Here is a 20,264-nt window from a genome sequence, read left to right as displayed (position 1 = left end):
TTTGGTACTAGGGAGAACCTCCATGAATCAGGCTTAGGAGTATAAGACTGTAATACTGTAGTGAATACATCTGAGTCCTAGCTGGGTCTGCAGGTGAAATGTTCCTTTCTTCTCTTTGCCGTCATTCTAGAAACTCAGTGAAACAAAAGTACTGAGTCCTCCTATTTTTTTTTTTAAACTGAAATTTTTCCAGCTCTCAATGTCTCTGTGGTAACATGCAGGTCTGTCAGAGCAGGTCACATTAATTCTCTTCAGGAGAACATACTGGGCTCAAAGTYAGCAGGCTTGCAATTCCTGTTCTCRTTTACACATGTGCAAGGAGCTGCRGTCTCACAGCATCTGACCCCTGTTGTGTACAAGAGTAAGTGATTATGTGAGGTTCAAAGCAGCAGGGAATTTCATCCCAGACTGTTTTGTCCAAGTAGAACTTTTGTATCTGATTTTTTCTTTTGTCCCCTTTGGCTGAAACAGTTAGAAAAAATCCCACCAGTTCACAACCCTCCCCAAACACCAAACCAAACCAATCAACCAATAAAAAAAAACAAAAAACCCCAAACAAAAAAATAACAAAACAAAAACCAAAACAACAAAACAAAACAAAAAACCAACAAAACCCAAAGACACTCAGAAAAGCCTGAAGATAAAATCCATGTCTAAATAATTGTCATTAAAAAAGCTGAGATAAGGAGCATGAAAAGAAGACATCCTTCTACTCTAGCTGTGTTATYTTTTCACAGAGAAAAATGGCCATTTARTTTCCTTCTCTGCTTCCTATTGCTGTGAACTGTGTGTAAATACATGAAAGGAACCGTGATCCTAAATACCTCTTACAGATTCTGTGAGTTTGGCATTACCAAGCAGATTTCACTGGAGCAAACCTCTATCTTCCTTTCAGTTTTCATCCATAACTCATCCAGGGTAAAATTAACTTTAAAATTTAACTTCTCTTATTTGGACACAGGTTCTTCGTGTTTATTTTACCTTCATGTATATTCATGCATATAAACAAACACATTGTTATTCATAGGTATATGAAGGAAACTTGAGTTCCCAAGAACCAAATACATGATAATCCTGTTTTCACAGCAGTGGGCAGAACTGGAGAGACAGCAGACATCAAATGGGCAGCGCTGATCGACACTGCAGTTATGCAAAACAGTGCTCAGTGTCAGCATGTGTTCAGCTTGAGGTCCAGGGTTTAAAACACATCCTGGCAAATCATTTTTTGCAGTAGTGCTTTCCTGAATTCGAACCTCGTGCAGTGTAGCTCAACAGTGTGCCTTGTCAGGTCCCCTCAAATCCTGTGTTCAGTTTGGAGCCCCCCTATGGCAAGAAGGACATTGAGAAATTGGAATGTGTCTGAAGAAGGGCAGGGAAGATAGTGAAGGGTTTAGAGAACAAGTTTGATGAGAAGCAGCTGGGGGAGTTGGGGTTGTTTAGCCTGGAGAAAAAGAGGCTCAGTGGGGACCATTTGCACTCTACAACTGCTTGAAGGGAGGTTGTGATGAGAGGGAGGTCAGTCTCTTCTTCCCAACAACAAATGACAGGACCAGAGGAARTGGCCTCAAGTTTCACCAGGGGAGGTTAAGGTTAGATATCAGGAAAAACTTCTTCAAGTGAAAGGGTTGTCAAGCATTGGAACAGGTTTCCCAGGGAAGTGATGSAATCACCATATGTAGAAGTGTTCAAAAGATGTGTGGACGTGGCACTTGGGGACATGGTGGTACTGGGTTAATTGTTGGGCTCAACAATCTTAGAGGTCTTTTCCAATCTTAATGATTCTATCCCATCAGATATTTAAGACACTGAACTCTGAATGAAAAGTTGAAGTCCAGAATGAATTTGTTGAGGCTAACGATAGATACCTATGGCTTTGAACCTACACAGCCCAGACAAGAGGAAGAAAGGACTGTACATTCATGACAGATTGTTTCAGACACAGTACAGGGAAAAGTTAAATAGCCAATGTTGAAAAAAAACGTGGTCCAGTGGTTCTGATACTGGACTGGAACTTGGAGTTTGCAGCATTGTCCCTGGTTTTGCCTTCAATTTCTATTCATGACTGTCTTTCTGCCTATTCTTGCCCACCATTTATCTGTCTTGTCTGTCGAGATAGCTGAAGGAGTTATTTCTCCTCTGTTTGTCTTGGATACCCACACATTAGACTTAGTGTCAAAAAATAATTAATGACATTAAAAGGAACAACTGCTCTCAGTTTGGTACTGATTTGTTTAACAGAATACTTTTCTTGGCTTGCTTACCATTTGGTGGTGATACAAGGAGTTAATGTACATCTATTTTTATCAACTGTTGTACTGAACTTAAGAATCTACAGTATGAAAAATACCATGATAAAATTAAGCATGTTTTCTTTTTCCTCTCAAATCTCCGTGACTACAGGTATTGCAGCTGGGTTCTGAAATCCTCCCACAGTACAAACAAGAGGCACCAAAGACTCCACCGCATATAATTTTGCATTATTGTGTATTCAAGACTACCTGGGACTGGATCATCTTGATTTTAACCTTCTACACTGCTATTTTGGTCCCTTACAATGTCTCCTTTAAAACCAAACAGAACAACGTGGCATGGCTAGTAGTCGACAGCATCGTAGATGTCATTTTTTTGGTCGACATTGTGCTTAATTTCCACACCACCTTTGTGGGGCCGGCAGGAGAGGTGATCTCTGACCCCAAGCTGATTCGCATGAATTATCTGAAGACGTGGTTTGTGATCGACCTGCTGTCCTGTCTGCCATATGATGTCATCAATGCATTTGAGAATGTTGATGAGGTCAGTATACCAGTTCCACTCATTAATTATTCAGTGGCTGGGGGGAGGTGCAAGAGAGGAGAAAAAATTTATGGTTTTAAATGTATTAAATTACTGTACATATGTCTCTGGTAGCCACCCACAGCATGCACAGAAGTTTTTCTTATGAGTCCTAGCCAGAAGGCTCATTCTTCAATTGCTGCTGTAGCTTTTAGTGTTTTAAATCTGTGTTTGTTTTTCTTCCTTCTGCTTTCTCAGAGTTCAGGAATACAGGTAGAGGCAGACAGCAGCACCTCTGTACAGCACTGAGGAAAACTGCTCCATCTGACTTAGCAGGAATTGTTTGAGCTGTGTCAGGACAGTTTCTCGGGGCAGGCTTTGCTTGTTTTCACAGATGACCAAGCAGGGTATTTTTGCTAATGCCAGTTCTTCACAGGGACAATTGGGAAGSAAAATGCACTTCTTTCAGCTGCTTCTAATACATTAGCAGGTGGCAAAGAGGCAGGCAGTGACTCACTGAATTGTCTGAGAGCACCAGAAAGCATTCTGTGGRTACCTGGTGATCCGTGCAGCATTGTTTGACAGCAGTTGTTTTAGAGGCAGGTGAAACAATTGAAGATGCTTGTTTGGTAATTTTATAATTAAATGAAAAGGTAAGGAGAAATCAGGTAATTTAGACTCCTCCTTAATTCTTCATTTCTTTGGGAACAGATCACAATGCAGCACTAGAGCTAATATTTAGACACTTAAAAAYAATACTACTATGTTTTAACTGCTTAATTCTCCTGCATCAGACTTCCACTGATACCCACTGTGAAAATATTCCTCAGGTGAATATATTAGCGTTCTATGCCTGAATAGTTCAGAGAGTTTATTAATAAAATTTTAAGGAGGAGGATTCCAGCAGTCTGCTTTCTGGTTACATGTTACGAAATCTTTATCATCAGCTAATTACGTGTCTGAGTTTGTCATACATACTGAAGCTGTAACAGGCAGAATCACAGAACCAAAGGATGGCTGCWCTTGGAAGGGATCTCTGGAGATGATCAAGTCCAACCCAGCTGYTAAAGCAGGTTCACCCAGAGCAGACTGCACAGGTTCACATCCAGGTGGGTTTGAATATCTCCAGAGAAGGAGAGGGATTTACATACTTACCTCATCAGGGCTTAGTACTTAATTTTTAGCCTGTAAAATTTAAATTWTATGACTTCCTTTAAAGTATACCCATATTAATAAGGACAGCCTAGCTATCAAAAGAAAACTTTGCCAAGTGAAATACAGGCAAACCCAAACCCCATTACTTTTTAAAAATTATACTGTGCAGGCTTTTATGAAATTTAAAGTRGTTTTCTCAATTACTTGAGGACAGGCAGGCAAACTATTAAATGCAGAGGAAAAAAATGTGATCTTATTTGATACTTGATTCTGTAGAGAAGTTTTCATTTTATATCAAGCTACAGGCTGAAATAACATAAATGAGATCAAGCAAAAAAGCCTTGTGAGACCTATCCTTAAATTTTGTTTGTCCTATGAAAGACCCAGACTGCAGATTATTCACATTTTACTTTGCCATGACACTGATAGAGCAATGGAAGGAGTGGCCAGATGTCAGTTYCTGACATTTGGATGGGAAGGGTAAAAAGAATAAATAAAATTTAAAAATAAATGAAGCAACAGACAAAAAAAAACCAAAAAGGCAGGAAGGAAGCTTTTCTCACCCATGGCAGAGAGTAGCAACCTGCTGAAGATTTTGCTGAAAGAACACTTTTTAACTTGAGACTGGTGACGTGACCTACAGAGCATCCCTGAGGAAAACGTCTGTACCAGAGGCTGTGAYAGCCCTTGAACAGAGCACAGATGCTTTTGGACTCATGGTAGCAATTCTGCAGAGAAATTCTTTTGTGAGTTTGAATTTCTCCAGGTTCTCCATCTCAGTGTTGCCTTGTAGCAGTAAGAAGCTGATTGTACTTCAGTTTTCCCGTGGCTCTTCAGCAGTCTCCTTAATCAGTTACMGCAGTGTTAGTTTTAGTTATTCTAAYATTGTGCCCAAGGAAAAAAAAMCCCAACRTTTTTCTTGATGATGCTGTCCTTTCAAGACTGTTCATCTCCATTTCCCATAGTGGGTKCTGACATTTGGCTGGTATAAATCATTGTAGAGTCATTAGAGCAGAGTTTCCACTGGTGTGAATTGCTGTGCTTCTATGAAGGGCTCATAGGCTGCTTTATGGGACCTGAGGGGATTTGCCAGCAATGCCAGCAGAACAACACAGTGGATATCAGGAGGGGGTTTAGGATACTCTATGCTGATCACTGTTTCAAGAGCTGCCTGTAGAGAGAAAGGTAGCCTTTTATTAAAAAGGGAAAAAATAAAAGCCACATTCAAGGAATCTTGAGAGTAGAAAATCTTTACCTTGTATCTTTTTTTTTTTGTTGTTTTTTGCTGTTGTGTAGAGCATTCCCTTGTGGGTTGAAGTCCTCCCTTTCTTGTTGGTTTAAATTTCCCTCTTTCTTGCCCTGGATTACACAGTATATGACTTCACAGTTGGATTAAGTTAGRAGCAAGGCTGCTCAACATTCAAGTAACCAAACTGAACTGTTACCTGTGTGCCACTTTAATTTTGCTAGAGGGAATTCCCTTGGAGCCGTGGCATTGGAGTCAGTAGGTGGCCATGGCTGCTGCAGGGATTTTTTTTTTTTAAATCCTAATGTGAATTCTCTTAAAAAATTGCCAGAAATTAAATGATACCCGGTGTGTATCACATTCATCTCTTTTTATCACAGTGATGATAAAATGAGACAAAGAATATGAATTGCTGTTTTCCTGGTTTGATGTTTTCCATACATGATTTTAAATGGGAGAAAATAGAATCCTGGCTTTGTTGCAGTCCCTATAATGAAGAGGGACTGGGCCAAGTGGAGGCTYACTTATTTGTCTGCTGTCATTCTCTGTTTAAAAAAATGGCACTGAAGATGCTGAGGATGTCATGGAGGAGCTAACTTGAMAACTCAATTTGTTTTTAAGAATGTTGTAATTACTGTGATGGAGACTAATTGATTTGCAAGKGACACAGGACCTGGAGCACTGGAGAATTAAAAGACTGTATAATAGGATTTTGAGGRTTTTATTTGCTCTGGGCAGTTTTGGGATGGTCCCATCACTTAGGTCTAGATAGATTAATGGTGAAATAAGTGTTGTCGTCTTTAAAAACATCCACTACTCTTAAGAGTAATTAAAAGAGATGAAACTAGAATTCATTAATATTTTTGACAAGCAGATACTCAATTGAAAAAATTCTGGTATTGGGTTTTTTTTCTGTTTTGAAGAAACTTTTTGTTTTGCAATTTACTTCATTATTCCATTATAAGATATAACAGCAAATATTTTCTTGAAACAAAATTGAGTGCRACTTCTGTGGTTTTTGGATAATTTCAAAATTCTTTGGGTTTGTTGCAGTTTGGAACATTAGTATATTTTCAGTTCACATTTTTCAATATAATTGAATTCCAGTTTCCTCTCCATATGGTTGAGAATATTTTTGTCCACAAAAATAATTTGAATTCATTAACTATTAATCAATACAACTATTAATAACTACAATTAATTCAAGAGGCACTTAAGTATGAATAGYCACATTCTACATATGGAAGAGGAAAGAAAAAACATTACTGTCTTTGTTCAAGGCTGTATAATTAAATATGAGACTGATCTCAAGTACTGTGCTCAAAGAGACCGTACAGCATTTCCTATTCAGACATGAAGAGAATTCAACAAATGAAGAAATTGATAGCTGTAGAGAAATTTTTGTTGTTACCCAAATGAAAGTAAAGTTATGGATGTTTCTCCTTTTTGTATATGGGAAGTGAATTATACAGTTAAATACTAATTGTTTTCTTGACCTGCCATAGAATTTCAACAGAAGAAAATATACCATTGATTGATGAATCAACTTAATGCTAGACTTTAACTTTCTGTTGTTAAGAGAATACATCATGCTGTAATTTAGTCTGAGTAAGAAAAGAAAATATTGGTCTAAAATTTAAACAACCCTTAAAACATGTRATGTTAGTCTCTTTCAAATTTGAATGATCAAAATAGCATTAGTCAGTAATTCTTTACAGTAATTAGCRTTACTCCTCACTTAAGGAAATACCACCTACCTTGGGGGATAATGTTATCTTTTTGTGTTCAGACATCAATCAGTAAATTTAACAAAAACCAGGCTTAAAGAAAATTCCACAATTTTTGCCAAGAACAGTGCAATTTAAGACTTTGAATTCCAAAGCATATTTTTGTAGTGTCAGCTTGAGCAATTTTATACTGTGGTTTTCGTCCATAAGACCATAAGATATAATTTATATTGGAAAAAATTTGTCWTATTACATGTGATACTGTTGTGAAATCTCATGGTAGGAGTGGAATCCAGTCATGTCACCAYCATATAAATCTCTGAAATAGGGAGTTTGTAATAGTAATTGCTGTATGTGTTTGAACAGAACACTATGATCAATTGTTGGCTGATGGCACACTGAGAACCATATATCACTCCATTAGTCGAGGTGGAAGAGAAATAAATGCATAGTAAAAGATCATCAGGAAAGAYGTGTTCAATATAAATGATCTAGTGCTCTTAAGTGAATGAATAGGAGAGAAGCTAGCATGTAGGGAAAGAAGATGCACAGCTTTGAAAGGACAAAATTTATGATGATAAAAGAAGTTCCAGAAAAAAAATAAAATACTGAAGTAATAGAAGTAAATTAAGCTAATTAGTGCTAAGTGAGCATGGTGTAGCTGGAAAGTAAACAGTGAGTCAAGAGAGGAAAAAATGAATGTGTTGCTGGTCAAATTGTTGGCAACTCTCTGAGGCAGTACTTTTGCAATAGATTAATTTAAACCTTGTTAGTGGAATAATCTCTCATGCTAATATAAATTGACTATCTAGGAATTACTAAAGTAGCTACACTGGAAAGCACGCAACTTCCTTTTTTTTTTTTTACTGTTGCATGCAACAAGGGGCAAGGGAATAAATTATCATATTTACAGTTTTATGGAATGGACAGAGACCTATAAAGAAAGATTTTGGGTTAGATGAATTCTGCAAAATGGAAAATACAATTTTTAAAGTATTTTTAAACTGTAAACAGCTGAGTAATATGAAATCTGATTGAAACAGTAGCTCACCACTCTTATTTGAATCTGTCCAATGAGGCAGTGCTRTATTTTGCATGTGAGTCTATTGATAAATCTAGTAATGAATGAATACTTTTCTGTRGCTAATTGAAATTTTAAAGTAGTTGTAACCTACTTTCTGTGTAATGTCTTTAACAGAAAAATCCCAGCTGTGTATAATAGAGGAAATGTTGGCAAGTTGTGGTTCTTGGGTGAGACTAAAAGTAGATGAGGAGGGATTAGTGAGACCCTGTGGACTGGGTGACACCTACTGGGGCTTCTGGGGAAGAATCAAGCAATTGGGTTGTAGTGCCCAGGTGAGGCAGAGGGAAGGCTGGAACAGGGGCCTTGGATTGGGGGTGTGATGATGGAGAAGATACTTGGTTGGGTATCCCTGTGTGAGAAGCCCCTGAGAAACAGGACAAACCCCTGGGAGGTGTGTGCTGGGGGCCATAACGTGCCAGAAACCCTTGGAGCATGGCTTGGAAGGTTCTTGATGTGGCTCCCAGGTGKTGTTTGGAGCTTCAGAAGGAGCTTGGATGTGGAAAAGGGGGGAGTGCAAAGGAAAGGAAAAGCAGTGGTGGAGGAGGAGAGCTGCTTGTCTGACTTCTGTAAATGCYTCTGTACTGCAGCACGGCCCCAGGGAGCTGTGCTGGGCAGGAACTATTCCTTAGCAGACAGGGGGAAGGAGTATTTGGGGACAGGCACATGGTGTGAAGCAGGTTCTTGGGGTAAAGTGGACAGCCAGGGTACAAACTAGGTAAGCAAAAGAGGCTCTCTCTGGTGTTTTGGGGATTTGAGTGAGGGTGTCTCTCTTCTTTGTCTACTTTGTTCTACATCTCCTCACCCCCCATTTTTTCCAATCAAATATGAGTTTTTCTATCTTCTTCCTTAAAAATCCAACCTCCATGCTACCTACCCTTCACATGCTTTTTCTGTTACCCTATGAAGGGGCATGCTGTCTTTTCCCCCTAAATCTTCAGTTTCCCAAATTGTGTTGATGCTGTATGTAGGCACTGCAGACCTCTTATGCCTTGTGAGCCATTTTGGATTAAATTCTCTCCTCTGCTGTAAGCCTGCTTCTGGTGTTGAGTTTATTTTAATTTTGGTGCCTTCTCTGGTCTTACCCAGGCACATACACCTTGCTGGCTCAGAGACATCTGCTGTGTCTGCTGATGGATAGCCCCTCCCTAAAGAGAATTCCAGAGCAGGATGTATTGCTGTGTTCCTGCCTGGTGGTGACCTACTTCGTAGGTTCTACTGTGGCTGCTAAGATGCCAATTTACTCCTCTTCTTCTGCACTCCTAATGTTCAGATTAGTCTTTTTGCTAAGTCACAGATAAGAAAGGGTGTTATTGGATTTCAGGGCTACTTGTTCATAGCTTTGAAAGGCCTGACATGATTTATCATTCTGTTAAAGAGAGAATAGTAGTCTACATAAGCTATTCAATCTGTATCAGGCTAAAAGAATTAAAACGCTGAATTACATTTTCAGTGATAATGTATGGTGATAGCCTTTGTCCAAGAAGGAGAGCTAATTGAATATATTAGATTCTGAATTATTTCAAAAAGCTGCTGTTAGAGTGAGGCTTACACTGCATATAAAGGGAAGCATGTTCCAGAGACAGGGATCAGTTACTCTCCTCTTTTCCCCCCATTCAGCATACTTGTATCGATCCGAGGCAGAAAGTCAGATGAGATGACAAAGGGTATTTGTTTGAGTAGCTAAGTGGTTGCTCCATAGTCTATTTCATACYAGGGATGGGATTAGAATTGGAAAGATGGAGAGGTATTAGATGCCAGTAACACTAAATCTTATTTGGGTGTTTTGCCTCTTTGAGATAAGTAAAAGGCTTGTGGGACTTATGGATCAGAAACATTTGGAAGTAGATTGTTATCCATCAGGGGTTAATTTTTCATTTGCTGCTGCAGAAAGTGGGATTTCTTTAGGTTACTTATGTATTATCTTTATTATTCTTCCTCTCAAATTAAAAGAAAAAGGAGTTTGTTTCCTAGTTTAGTTGCTTTTCTGAGTGTGCATGTATACATGTAAGGCAAGCATAGTTTTACAAATGAAAAATCAGCCTTCCCATCTCTCCCCACACCCTGTGCTCTTACACATGAATTATTACTGTTTCTCCCTCAATTCTAACCAAGCTCACAGATGTCTGACTAAAATAAGCTTTGGGAGTCTAGAGATCTGTTTTCTTCAGCTCTGAAAACCACAGCAGTATCCAGAGGGCTTAGATATTGATTTTGACCTGTGCACATAACGTTATCTCATCTCTTGGTTGCTAAATATGGCAATCTGTAGGAAAGGTCATGTTCTCAAACCTAATTAAGAAAATCAGAGKCGGCAAATGACGGAAATGTGTGGGCCTAATGATGACCTGACAGGGCTGACTTGTGACTGCAGATAGGCAGAGCCAGGCTGTGGCATGGCTGACTTTGAATTAAGTGTCAAGAAAGAAGGCAGTGCATTCTATGGCTCTTGTCTCACAGTAGTGATGAATTTGGTTCATTGCCTCCCCTTTTGGAATAAATAATTTATTTTTTTTGTCTGTTTCATTCTCTTTCTTTTAATGGTTAGCTTTTAGTCTCCTGCATCTCCCTTTAATTAAGATGAAGCCTGAACTTTGGCAGTTCCATATGAGAGAAAAGTGCTGGAAAACTTGGGGAAGATTTGTGCCAATACTGAATATTTCTCTTTTTAAAAATAGATAGTAAGTAGGAAGTAAATTATCTTTCCTTTGAGCCTGGAAAAAAGTCTTAATGCTTGGGTTAAGTGCTTTCTTTCTGTACATGTAGAAAGTGAATAATGGCCTAAAAAGTGAACACTGCCATGTAGATTGAATCTATTACTAAAGTACTTGTGCTACTGCAGCTGTAGGGGGTGGGGTGAATGCATCATTTTAGTTATTTTCTGAAGTTGTTCATGCTATATCTTGTTTGGAATGGATAATGTATTATTTGCCACTTTTTTTTTGGGTGGGGGGGAAGTTGGCCTCAGTTACTTTTAATGGCTGTCTTAAAACGATTTGTATTTTGATATTTTTCTCGGTGGACTTCTATTATTTGATGAATTGAGTTGAATTTGATGTTGCMTGGCAAATGAACAGTTTTTATCTGTACAGCATCTATCACTGTAGTGTCTGCTGTTGTTCTTGGAGACCATAATGACACAAGTAACAATAATCACTCCTACAGCCCTCGTGTTATCAAAAGGCTTTGCCCTGTCTCTGTCTCTTTTTCTGGGTGTGGAAGTAATAGCACAAATCTTACGTGGTCTGACTGAGAGGTAGAGCCAAAACATGGATATCCTGGATCTTGTTTTTGAAAAAAAATTACTTAGAGGGCTGAGATATCAGTGTGAGACAGARTAGATCAGATCTTGCAGAAAACAAGGAAATACAAAAGAAAACCTGGGTAAATGTGCACAGTATATAGTAAGTATGTCTAATTAATGACAAGTTATACATGGAAGTTTACTTTTGGCTGTATTTCATGGACAAACTTATGAAGCATTCACTTTGAATGTAAAATATGAGCACTGCTTTCCCCTGGGACTGAGACTGGTCTTTTTTTCTGTTGTTTAGGGTGCAGTTTTACTCTGAATGTGTAGAAGAAGACGGAGGGGGAGTGCTTGTGTTTATTATTTTAAGGGCTTTTGGCTTTCAAGTCTGCTCAATCAGCGGCCTTGGAATAATTTCTTCAATGGCTCAGTGCCTTGAGCTTGCCCTTTGGCTTGGAGGAGACTAGCTACACTTTCTTCCTTTTTTATGCATCAGCCATCACTGGCAATGAARGCAAACCTGTCAGCCTATGAAATATTTATCAGCATCTATATACAGGTATCAGTGGTAGAATTTTTTTTTGGTCTCATTCTCTTGCTTCAAACCATTTGAAATAGAAGTATGTGTGAAATTCAGCATTTTGTGACATGCTTGACTAAGTGCTGCATATTGAAGTAAGTGCTGCACCCAAGTTCTCTCTGTAACAAAATGTAGTAAAAATGTGCTATGTGTCCATTCTGGCCATATAACAGGATTTTTTTTTTTCTATTGGATGGAGTTTGGATGGAGTACCAGTAGTTGCAGCTGTGTCAGGGTAAATCAGAYACAGGTAGAACTCCATGGAATATTACTTAGCTTTGTCCTTTCCCTGGCTGTCACATAGACATTCCTTATGGTGACCCTTTAGAGCACAGCATCTGGCAGTGCCTGCTTGGGACCCACAGTGCCATTTCTAGCTCTTTGTCAAATGAGGTTTGTGTTTTTCCTTTGAGCAGAAGGAACTCTGGGTGTTTCTGACTCTCAAAACTGGCAGGACTAGCAGAGCAACAGGGTGGGACACGCATCAAGAGAAGTAAATTGAGTTCAGGCTCCTTTGCGTGACATCGTGGAGCCATCTGTATGATAAAAGCATAAAATAATCTGCACTGATAAGAGCATTAAAATGGACAATAATCTAAAAGAACAGTTCTATTTTGGAAAGTGGTAATCTAAAATTGTCAATTTTTCAATCCAGCAGATCTATTCCAGTGAGTATTAAAATAAAACTTGTTAAATCTAATGTCAAAAAGTACTGATTTAAAGTATTGCAGGACTATCTCATTTTTTTGTACTTTATCATCTATGAAACAGTCTATTAAGTTTCTGTTGTTTATAACCATTTGAAATTCTGTCACTTAGAAATTTTTGAGAGAGTTATATGAATATTCATTTCCCTGGGCAGCTCTTGCTCTTGATAGTGGTCTATTTAGAATAGACGCATCTTTTCGTCTGAGGAAATCAAGGAGAGAGCACTGAAATAAAAATAAATTGGTTTTTAAAAAATAGCTTTTTCTGATAGTATAGAGTCTTATGGGCAATGTAGTCAGGTAAGTATTAGGAGTAATTTGAATATTAAATGTATTCTTTCAGTGCAACCAAATCAAGTATATATTTTGTGTCAMTATTCAAGTTCTTTCTGTACAAAAAGCCTAAGTCCCTCTATCTCTGCTCAAAATTTAGTAGAATCAGTTTCTCCCAAATAATGCARTTCAATCCCCTTTTAATTATTTTAAATAAAATTTCCATTAGTGAATTTCACTAGGTAAATTARGATAAGAATACTTTTGAAAAAAGTATTTTGCCTTAGACTTTTAAAATCTGATTTCATATATTTTAATTCATACTCCCATTTTTCATATCCAATTTTCTGAACTCTTCTGTGATTCTTYTCTTTCCCCAAGTATTTCTAATCCTTGACTCTTTTTTATTTTTAATTTTTAATTAAGAATTAGCTAAATTCTAAGCTATTAAGTCCGTCCTAAACTGTTAGTATCTTTTGGCTTTGATAGGACTCTCACAGGCAAACAGCATTTGTGTGAGGTTTTTTTTTTAATCCCAGCAATATGTTTGGTTTGAAGAACAGGTTTTGCACCACTGCATTTGAACAAAAGTAAAACTRTTTTTTGAATGTTGAGATGGAGACTTTGAAGCATTATGTGATTAAAAGGCTCAGTTTTGAGACTGAAGCTAAAAGCATTGCTGGAGACCTCTCAAAATGTAAAAAAATCTATGTTTTATGTTAAAGTTTGTGAAGAGAAGAGAGAGAAATGGGCATTGGTGCTGAGGGAAAAGGTCAGAAGGCTGTGTTGTAATGTCATGATGTTTACAATGTAGAGACTATATGTGCTTGCCACTCCAGGACTTGCATATCCAATTCTAAAGTGTGGTTATAATATTTTGCATTTTTCCCTATGCTTTTCCTCTCCATATTGAGTGTTCAGAAATACCTGCTTTTCCTCCCCTGGAAATTAGGCCTTTTGTGTYGTATTCTCAGAACTGGCATTGAGGATTTGCACCAGTGTTTACAAAACAAAGCTGGGTATGGAATGGATGGGAAATGGAAATTAACTTAATTTGTGTAGGAATTTTTGCATCGGTGACTTGTAAAGTTTGGTACAGACAGTCATGAAAARACTTGCACTCTTCTAGATCTCTGCAAATATCTCTGATTTAAAAGAATGCTGCTTTTTTATCTTTTTTTTTCCCTCTCTCTTTTTACTCCCCACCCCCTGGTTGCATTAGATCTTGTCCAGATACTTAATAGAAATTGATAGCGTGTTCCCAGGTAACAAATTACATCTGTCTCTGAAAATGAGTCAATGTAATCATGACAAATTCATGAAATAAAGGGAAAATATATTGCTGCAGTCCTGGGGAACATGAGTCAATATACTTTATGTAATTATTTAATAAAACATCTTTTATAGTGCATTGAAGCTGCCTAAGATACTGAGGCAGTTGTATTTATGCAGGAATAAACAAACTTCCAGTAAAAGCTGGTGACCAGAACTATGCAATTATGCATTTCCAGAAATACTCATTATACCAGTCTGCTTAAATTTTAATCAGACTTCTGTGTATGAAACAGTCTTGGTAGAGGAAGTAGGAAATAAAAAGGAAGAATTTTTATGATAGGCTATTCAGACCTTCTCATGCCCCAAATGGCTTGAATTTTTTTACTTCTTGTGYTAATCTGTATAAAAGTTAACAATACAAAATCCTGCATGCTGGCTTAATTCTGTTTTATGGGAGCCATATTATTTTCAGCACAGAAATACTGCGTTATACCAAAGCTGTCATAAAAAGGATATAATTTGGGGATTAKTGAGATACATGAAATGGCTAAGCTTTGTGTAGTCCATATGAGAAATGTCAGAGGATAGATTATCAGTGCATGAATTCTTAGAGGAAAGTGAAGTCATAGGAAACGTGTCATAGGAAATTGGAAAACTACAAATTGCCAGGTACTTCAGGTACTACTGTATTTTTTGGCCTTYCTTATTTATCTTCTGAGATGTCTGAGCTCAATATTGCAATCAGTGTTATATCTGAGACATTATGTCTGACGTGTTGCATGAGAATTCACAACTGGATGTGCAATAGACAGCCTGTCGTTTGAAGTTTTTACAAAGGTATTTGTAGACCTATTCAAATAATCTGAAAAAGGAGTTCAGAGAGCAACTCACAAACTATTAATGGATGGAAGTCAAGAGTGCATATATTAATCCCTGGAAAGGGTCACCAAGCTTTTTGTATCTGATAGTCTCTTTCATCAGGTGTGACCTGGTGACTATCTGTGTTTTATCACCTTTGTCTTTGGAAACTGCAGCCATGAATCTTGTTGCTTTYGCATGAAATTCTAACAGCCACTGTGCTTTATCCTTGCAGGGCATCAGTAGCCTCTTCAGCTCGCTCAAAGTRGTCAGGCTCCTTCGGCTGGGTCGCGTGGCTCGGAAGCTGGACCACTACATCGAGTACGGGGCGGCCGTGCTGGTGCTGCTGGTGTGCGTGTTCGGGCTGGCGGCGCACTGGCTGGCCTGCATCTGGTACAGCATCGGRGACTACGAGGTCATCAACGAGGACACCAACACCATCCGCACCGAGAGCTGGCTCTACCAGCTGGGAGAGTCCATAGGAACTCCCTACCGCTTCAACACCTCGGGCTTTGGCAAATGGGAAGGCGGGCCGAGCAAAGATTCCGTCTACATCTCCTCGTTGTATTTCACAATGACCAGCCTCACCAGTGTTGGATTTGGGAACATCGCCCCGACGACAGATGGGGAGAAGATCTTTGCTGTGGCTATGATGATGATTGGCTGTAAGTATTAGAGATCCTGTCTTTTTCATACCCAACACCAAATTGCTGCATATCCAAAATCCTGATTTCGTAAGAATGTCTAAAGTCCCGTTAAATATGATGCAGCTAAAAACATTTTTGGTGGCAGTATAGGTATTGCACACTTCCTTACTGGTTAGGTTTAAAACACAAGTAGCAGTATTGTGGTGCCTAGCAAAAATTCAGTCATTTTGGAAGGAATATTCTGTCCATATCKTCTAAATATTCTCTTGTAAGTAAACCATAAATGTTTAAAGCCTGAACTGTTAAGAATTAGTGCACCAACTTTTGTGCCTCCATTTGGTATTTGGCAAACTCTTTGCATGTCTGAGGACTGCACGTAATTGGTAAGTGGGTCAGAATGTGGGAGGAGGTCTGGGAGCATCATCTTATAAGGAAGAGAGAACAAGAAYTCTTTAGAAACCACAAACTCCACCGTGAGCTGAGCATACAGACATATCCTAAAGCGAGAGGGATGATGCTGTCCTTGGGCACCTCTGGCTCACACATCCTTGTTAAAATGGGTACACATTGCCAAGCTGTCCAGCTGTTGACCGTATTGTCATTTTCATGCAGGATCTGCATTCAAAGTGCCTTGAGAGCTACTTGGAGTTAAGAACCATATGGTGGCCACTSTTAAGCTGGGTCATGGTTTTCTAAATAAGGGTGGAATTTGAACCAAAAAAAAAAAAAGTCTACTTTGCCCATTGAAGAACATATTGTTATGTGAAGAAGTGAGAAGCTTCTATATGGTAATATTACATCCAGAGGAGGAGAAAGCCAGTCCTTGCTAAGCAGAAAATTAAAACAAAATATGCAATGAAACTCAATTAGCAGCACAGTGCCTGTTGTAGAAATGTGAACCTTTGATTCTGATGTGTCCTTTTACGCCACCACTGAAGTCACACACTGAGATTGCGKGTGCAGTGCTAAGCARGCTGAAGGTTAGTGAGAAAAAGGAYCAAGAYAAGCATTCTTGATCACATAGGGATTGGGATATTTTAGTTATAAAAGTTGTTAATTTTGTTCTAGCTTTTTCTACTGCCAAGAGCCACATCATCCTTGTAAAAAAACGCTATAGGGGAAGGGAAATTTTTATAAAACACGAATAAAATTTTGCAGTTTTCTCATGAGAAGGTGCATTAGACAATGTAATAGTGTAGCACAAAACAGGCTTCCAAACATATTTCCTGATAAAGGTGCCAGTTTGATAGGAAATATCCCAATCTTTTGCTTAAAGTTATGACCATGATACTAGCTAGAACAAGAACAGCTAGTATTATTCAGTATTATTATTTAGTACTATGAATAATGAATAAACATAGCCTCCAAAAAGTCATGAATGTACATGGGTTTATTTTGTACTTGTACCTGTTCCAGACTCTTCCTATGACAATGTGGCAGGAAGAAACTGAATTTATGCATAAATAATATTGATTTAGATGAGCACAAAGAAAATGATAACATTTCTTTTTGTTTGTTTTATCCTCATTTGAATAGCAGTATTTTTGAATAGCAGAATGAGCAGAAATATACTCAAATGAGTATTTATGCTCATTTGAATAGCAGTAAGTGCCGTGTCAAAAGACCRGTGGCTTAAACAACATTGTGGCCAGCTAAGCTTACAGTCACAATGTCATTAGCAAGGCTACCTTTGAAATTTTGATCTTATCATTATTTSTAAAAGAAACTCAGTTTTCTGGAAATGGAGGTGGTGATGAACACATGTGAAAATGTGTCCAAGCCCCACCTTCCTTGCATGGGCTGTRTGTGAGGCTGCCCTACAGAAAGTCAGGGTGCAGTGCATGGCAGGGACTTGCCTCCCACGGGTGGCTATGAATCTACAGCTGTGAGGGTCCTGGATCCATTCAGAGTCACAGCACTGCCTTTGCACCCTCCCTCTGGTTCTTGGTGTCAATGATCTTGCCTCCCGTTTGCTCTATGAGCTGTGCTTCCATTGTTTGGTAGGAACACTCAAGAGCTGCTTCCCTGGAGTGCAGATTTTGGCATCAAGCAAAGAGAAAGGAAGAGTTTACTTTTAGTAGTGTGAGCTCTTCCTGCTCAGAATTCTTTTTCATACAGTGGATTTGATTTTGCAAAGTTCTTTTATCTCTGTGAAAGTTYGGTCATGGTGTGTGCATTGCCAGTTGCTGTGGCTTTGCAAGGCTTTCAGGTTTTTGTTTCTAGCAGCTTGGGTACTAGTTTTGTTTTCATTTAGTGGTTGAGTATTTTGAAGAGTTTCTGAAGAATAAAGGTGTGAATAGCAGTGATACTTTTTTCTTTGATCTTGGCGTGTTGTCTCTTGAGCCTCTGTTGCTGAAGAAAACTTGCTGTGTAAACAAGTGATGTTAAGGCACGGTTTGCTGTCTTCTCCACTGGCAAACTGATTGAAAAGTTTGTGCTAYAGTCAGCACAGGACTGTGGTGACATCCAAACAGGATGTTTGTGTCAGAAAGGTTCATTATATTAGATGTATTTGAAAGCATAAGCAGTTCATAAGTGGTGTCCGTCCATGTGTTTTAGTATGCCTATGCCCAGAGAGATAGACTTAACACTCTGTAATTCCATCTTCTGTAAGACAAAACTTGGTTTTCCCTGCTGCCCAGCCACTGATATATCTCCTTCTGTTCACTGCTTATACCCTCTGTAAAGCTGATCCTGCGGCACAATTATATTTGTGTTACATTAACTCTCTGTAGACACACTGGCCACTCGTAATAGTACTTTGCTGTGATTCGTAATAGTACTTTGCTGTGATGTCAGATACCTGTTTTTAAAAGTTGGTAAGACCACTTCCATTTTCTCTTTTATTCAAGCTTTCATTATGGTATGAAAATCCAGGTAAATTTTAATTAAAAATTTAGAAATACATTAGTGAAGCTGTCCTGGACCAGTGGGAATTTTGGCTGAGTTGAGTGCAAACGCTGACACAGTAAAAAGTTTAATGTAGAAGGAGTGGGTACATCCTGYCAGCTGTGCAGAGACACTGGGAAGGGATGATTGAGGTGACCAAGCCGTGTGTGGGTATAGACCCTTGTGGAGCTGACTGCGTTGGTCGGGTTCACACTTGRGGCAGAGTTTCAGAAAGCATGGCTTTGTCTCAGCAGCCCTGGTGTCTGCTTCAGGGCCTCCTWCTGCAGGGAGGTGCTTTGTGCTCTCAAATGCAGTGATGCTCATGCTGTCCTACTGACCTCATTGTGGCTGCAGTTTTCAGAGGGAAAGTGTTTTGCTGTTGGTCACTTTGATATGGGAAGGTGCATCCCCTAATTCGATTTGTGGGGGACTGTGGGATACTCATAACCCCGGAGATGTTCCGTCTCTTTCAGCTCCACTGGAGGGGGCAGATGAAAAATGCTCATGATTCTTGAGCACCTCGAACAGTGCACATCTGTTTGGGAAGAACAAATTATTTTAAAATAGAGATGAAGTATCCAATGGCTGCTTTTAACGATTTCTGCTCTGTGGAGGCTTGTGCTTCATATTACTGTGTAGTTGCTTTTCCTGAACATACGGTGAATTACAGTTTTGCAGAGCAAAATATCTTCACATTTGTGAACTGACCTGCATGGTTTTGCCTTGCTTTATTGAGTGTATGTGTGCATATATAGAGAGAAGGATGAGTGTTACTACGGRAAGTAAAAGCAATTAACTCCTCAGCCTCATTTTAAATGAATCAAAACATATTTGCTTATCCCTTTCCACAGATGGCCACTAAATTGCTAATTAATAGGGAATATGTCTACAGACAGATCTTTCGGTGAGGCTAAAACCAGGCTTAAAACCACTGTCTGTATCTGCAGAAAGACATATATTTTCTATTTTTAATAGTTGAGGAAAAAAAAGAAAGCTGTTTAAATTTTTAGTTTCTTCCCTGTAGAGACATATGCCTTAAAATTATGGTGTTGGTATATTTTGTTCAGTGAATCTGTCAGGTTGGGTTTTGTATTGTTTGTTTTTCCTAAGCATTAGGAGAAATAGAGGACTTCATTTGCAGTTTTTGTATCTGGGCACTGTGTCAGCAATCCCCTTGCTATGCAGGTGGAGTAGGGATGAGCATTTCTAAAAATGCTTGGCATTCTTGACTTTTGACATAAAATAATACTGATAGATGCTTGCCTATTTGGATTTTGAGCAATGGAGCAAAATCTATCATTTTGGGAGCCTTTTGTTAGTGTTGTCAGTTGCATAGAAAAGATTCCAAGCTTTTGGTGCCTGTTTATGCTAAATTCTCCTTTGTTAGGTAGGAACTTACTGGARCTACAGGGCTTGACTCATCCAAAATATGAAGAAAAAGGCACATGAATGCTAAACTAAATCATAAATTCCCCTGTGGATACTATATTTACAGCAGATAGTGAGAGGGATCATGGAAAAAGAACMGAAGTAGGAGTTAAAAGGTCAGATTCATGCACATGCATGCTCACATAGCATGATGAATTGTCAGCCACTGAGTTCATTAATCAAAACAGTCCAGAAACCCAAGCCACTCATCTTCGTTGATGGTGTGCAACACAAGCATGATGCAGTCCTGCAGCACTTCAGCTGTTGTCTCTGATTAAGGTAGACAAAGATCCCAGGAGAATGGAGTAGCTGTTCTCAGCTTTGTGAACAGTTTCTTTCTCATTAGACAAAAAAAAAAGCAAACCCAAAAATAAAA

General features: G+C 38.7%; 1 protein-coding gene across 1 annotated transcript in view; it reads left to right on the top strand.

The window, feature by feature from the left end:
• Window positions 1-20,264, top strand: part of KCNH1 (potassium voltage-gated channel subfamily H member 1) — a 167,852-nt gene that overhangs the window by 33,147 nt on the left and 114,441 nt on the right. The window contains exons 6-7 of the mRNA XM_057365078.1: window positions 2,401-2,793; window positions 15,160-15,589. Of these exons, the coding sequence (XP_057221061.1) occupies window positions 2,401-2,793; window positions 15,160-15,589 (823 nt within the window). The remainder of the gene's footprint in view (window positions 1-2,400; window positions 2,794-15,159; window positions 15,590-20,264) is intronic.

This window comes from Malurus melanocephalus, unplaced genomic scaffold, assembly GCF_030028575.1.
Source record: "Malurus melanocephalus ecotype Western Australia unplaced genomic scaffold, MMel_1.1 scaffold_48, whole genome shotgun sequence".
Taxonomy (NCBI): Eukaryota; Metazoa; Chordata; class Aves; order Passeriformes; family Maluridae; genus Malurus; species Malurus melanocephalus.
The sequence above is the reverse complement of the archived record's forward strand: the minus strand, read 5'-3'. Positions and strand labels throughout refer to the sequence as shown.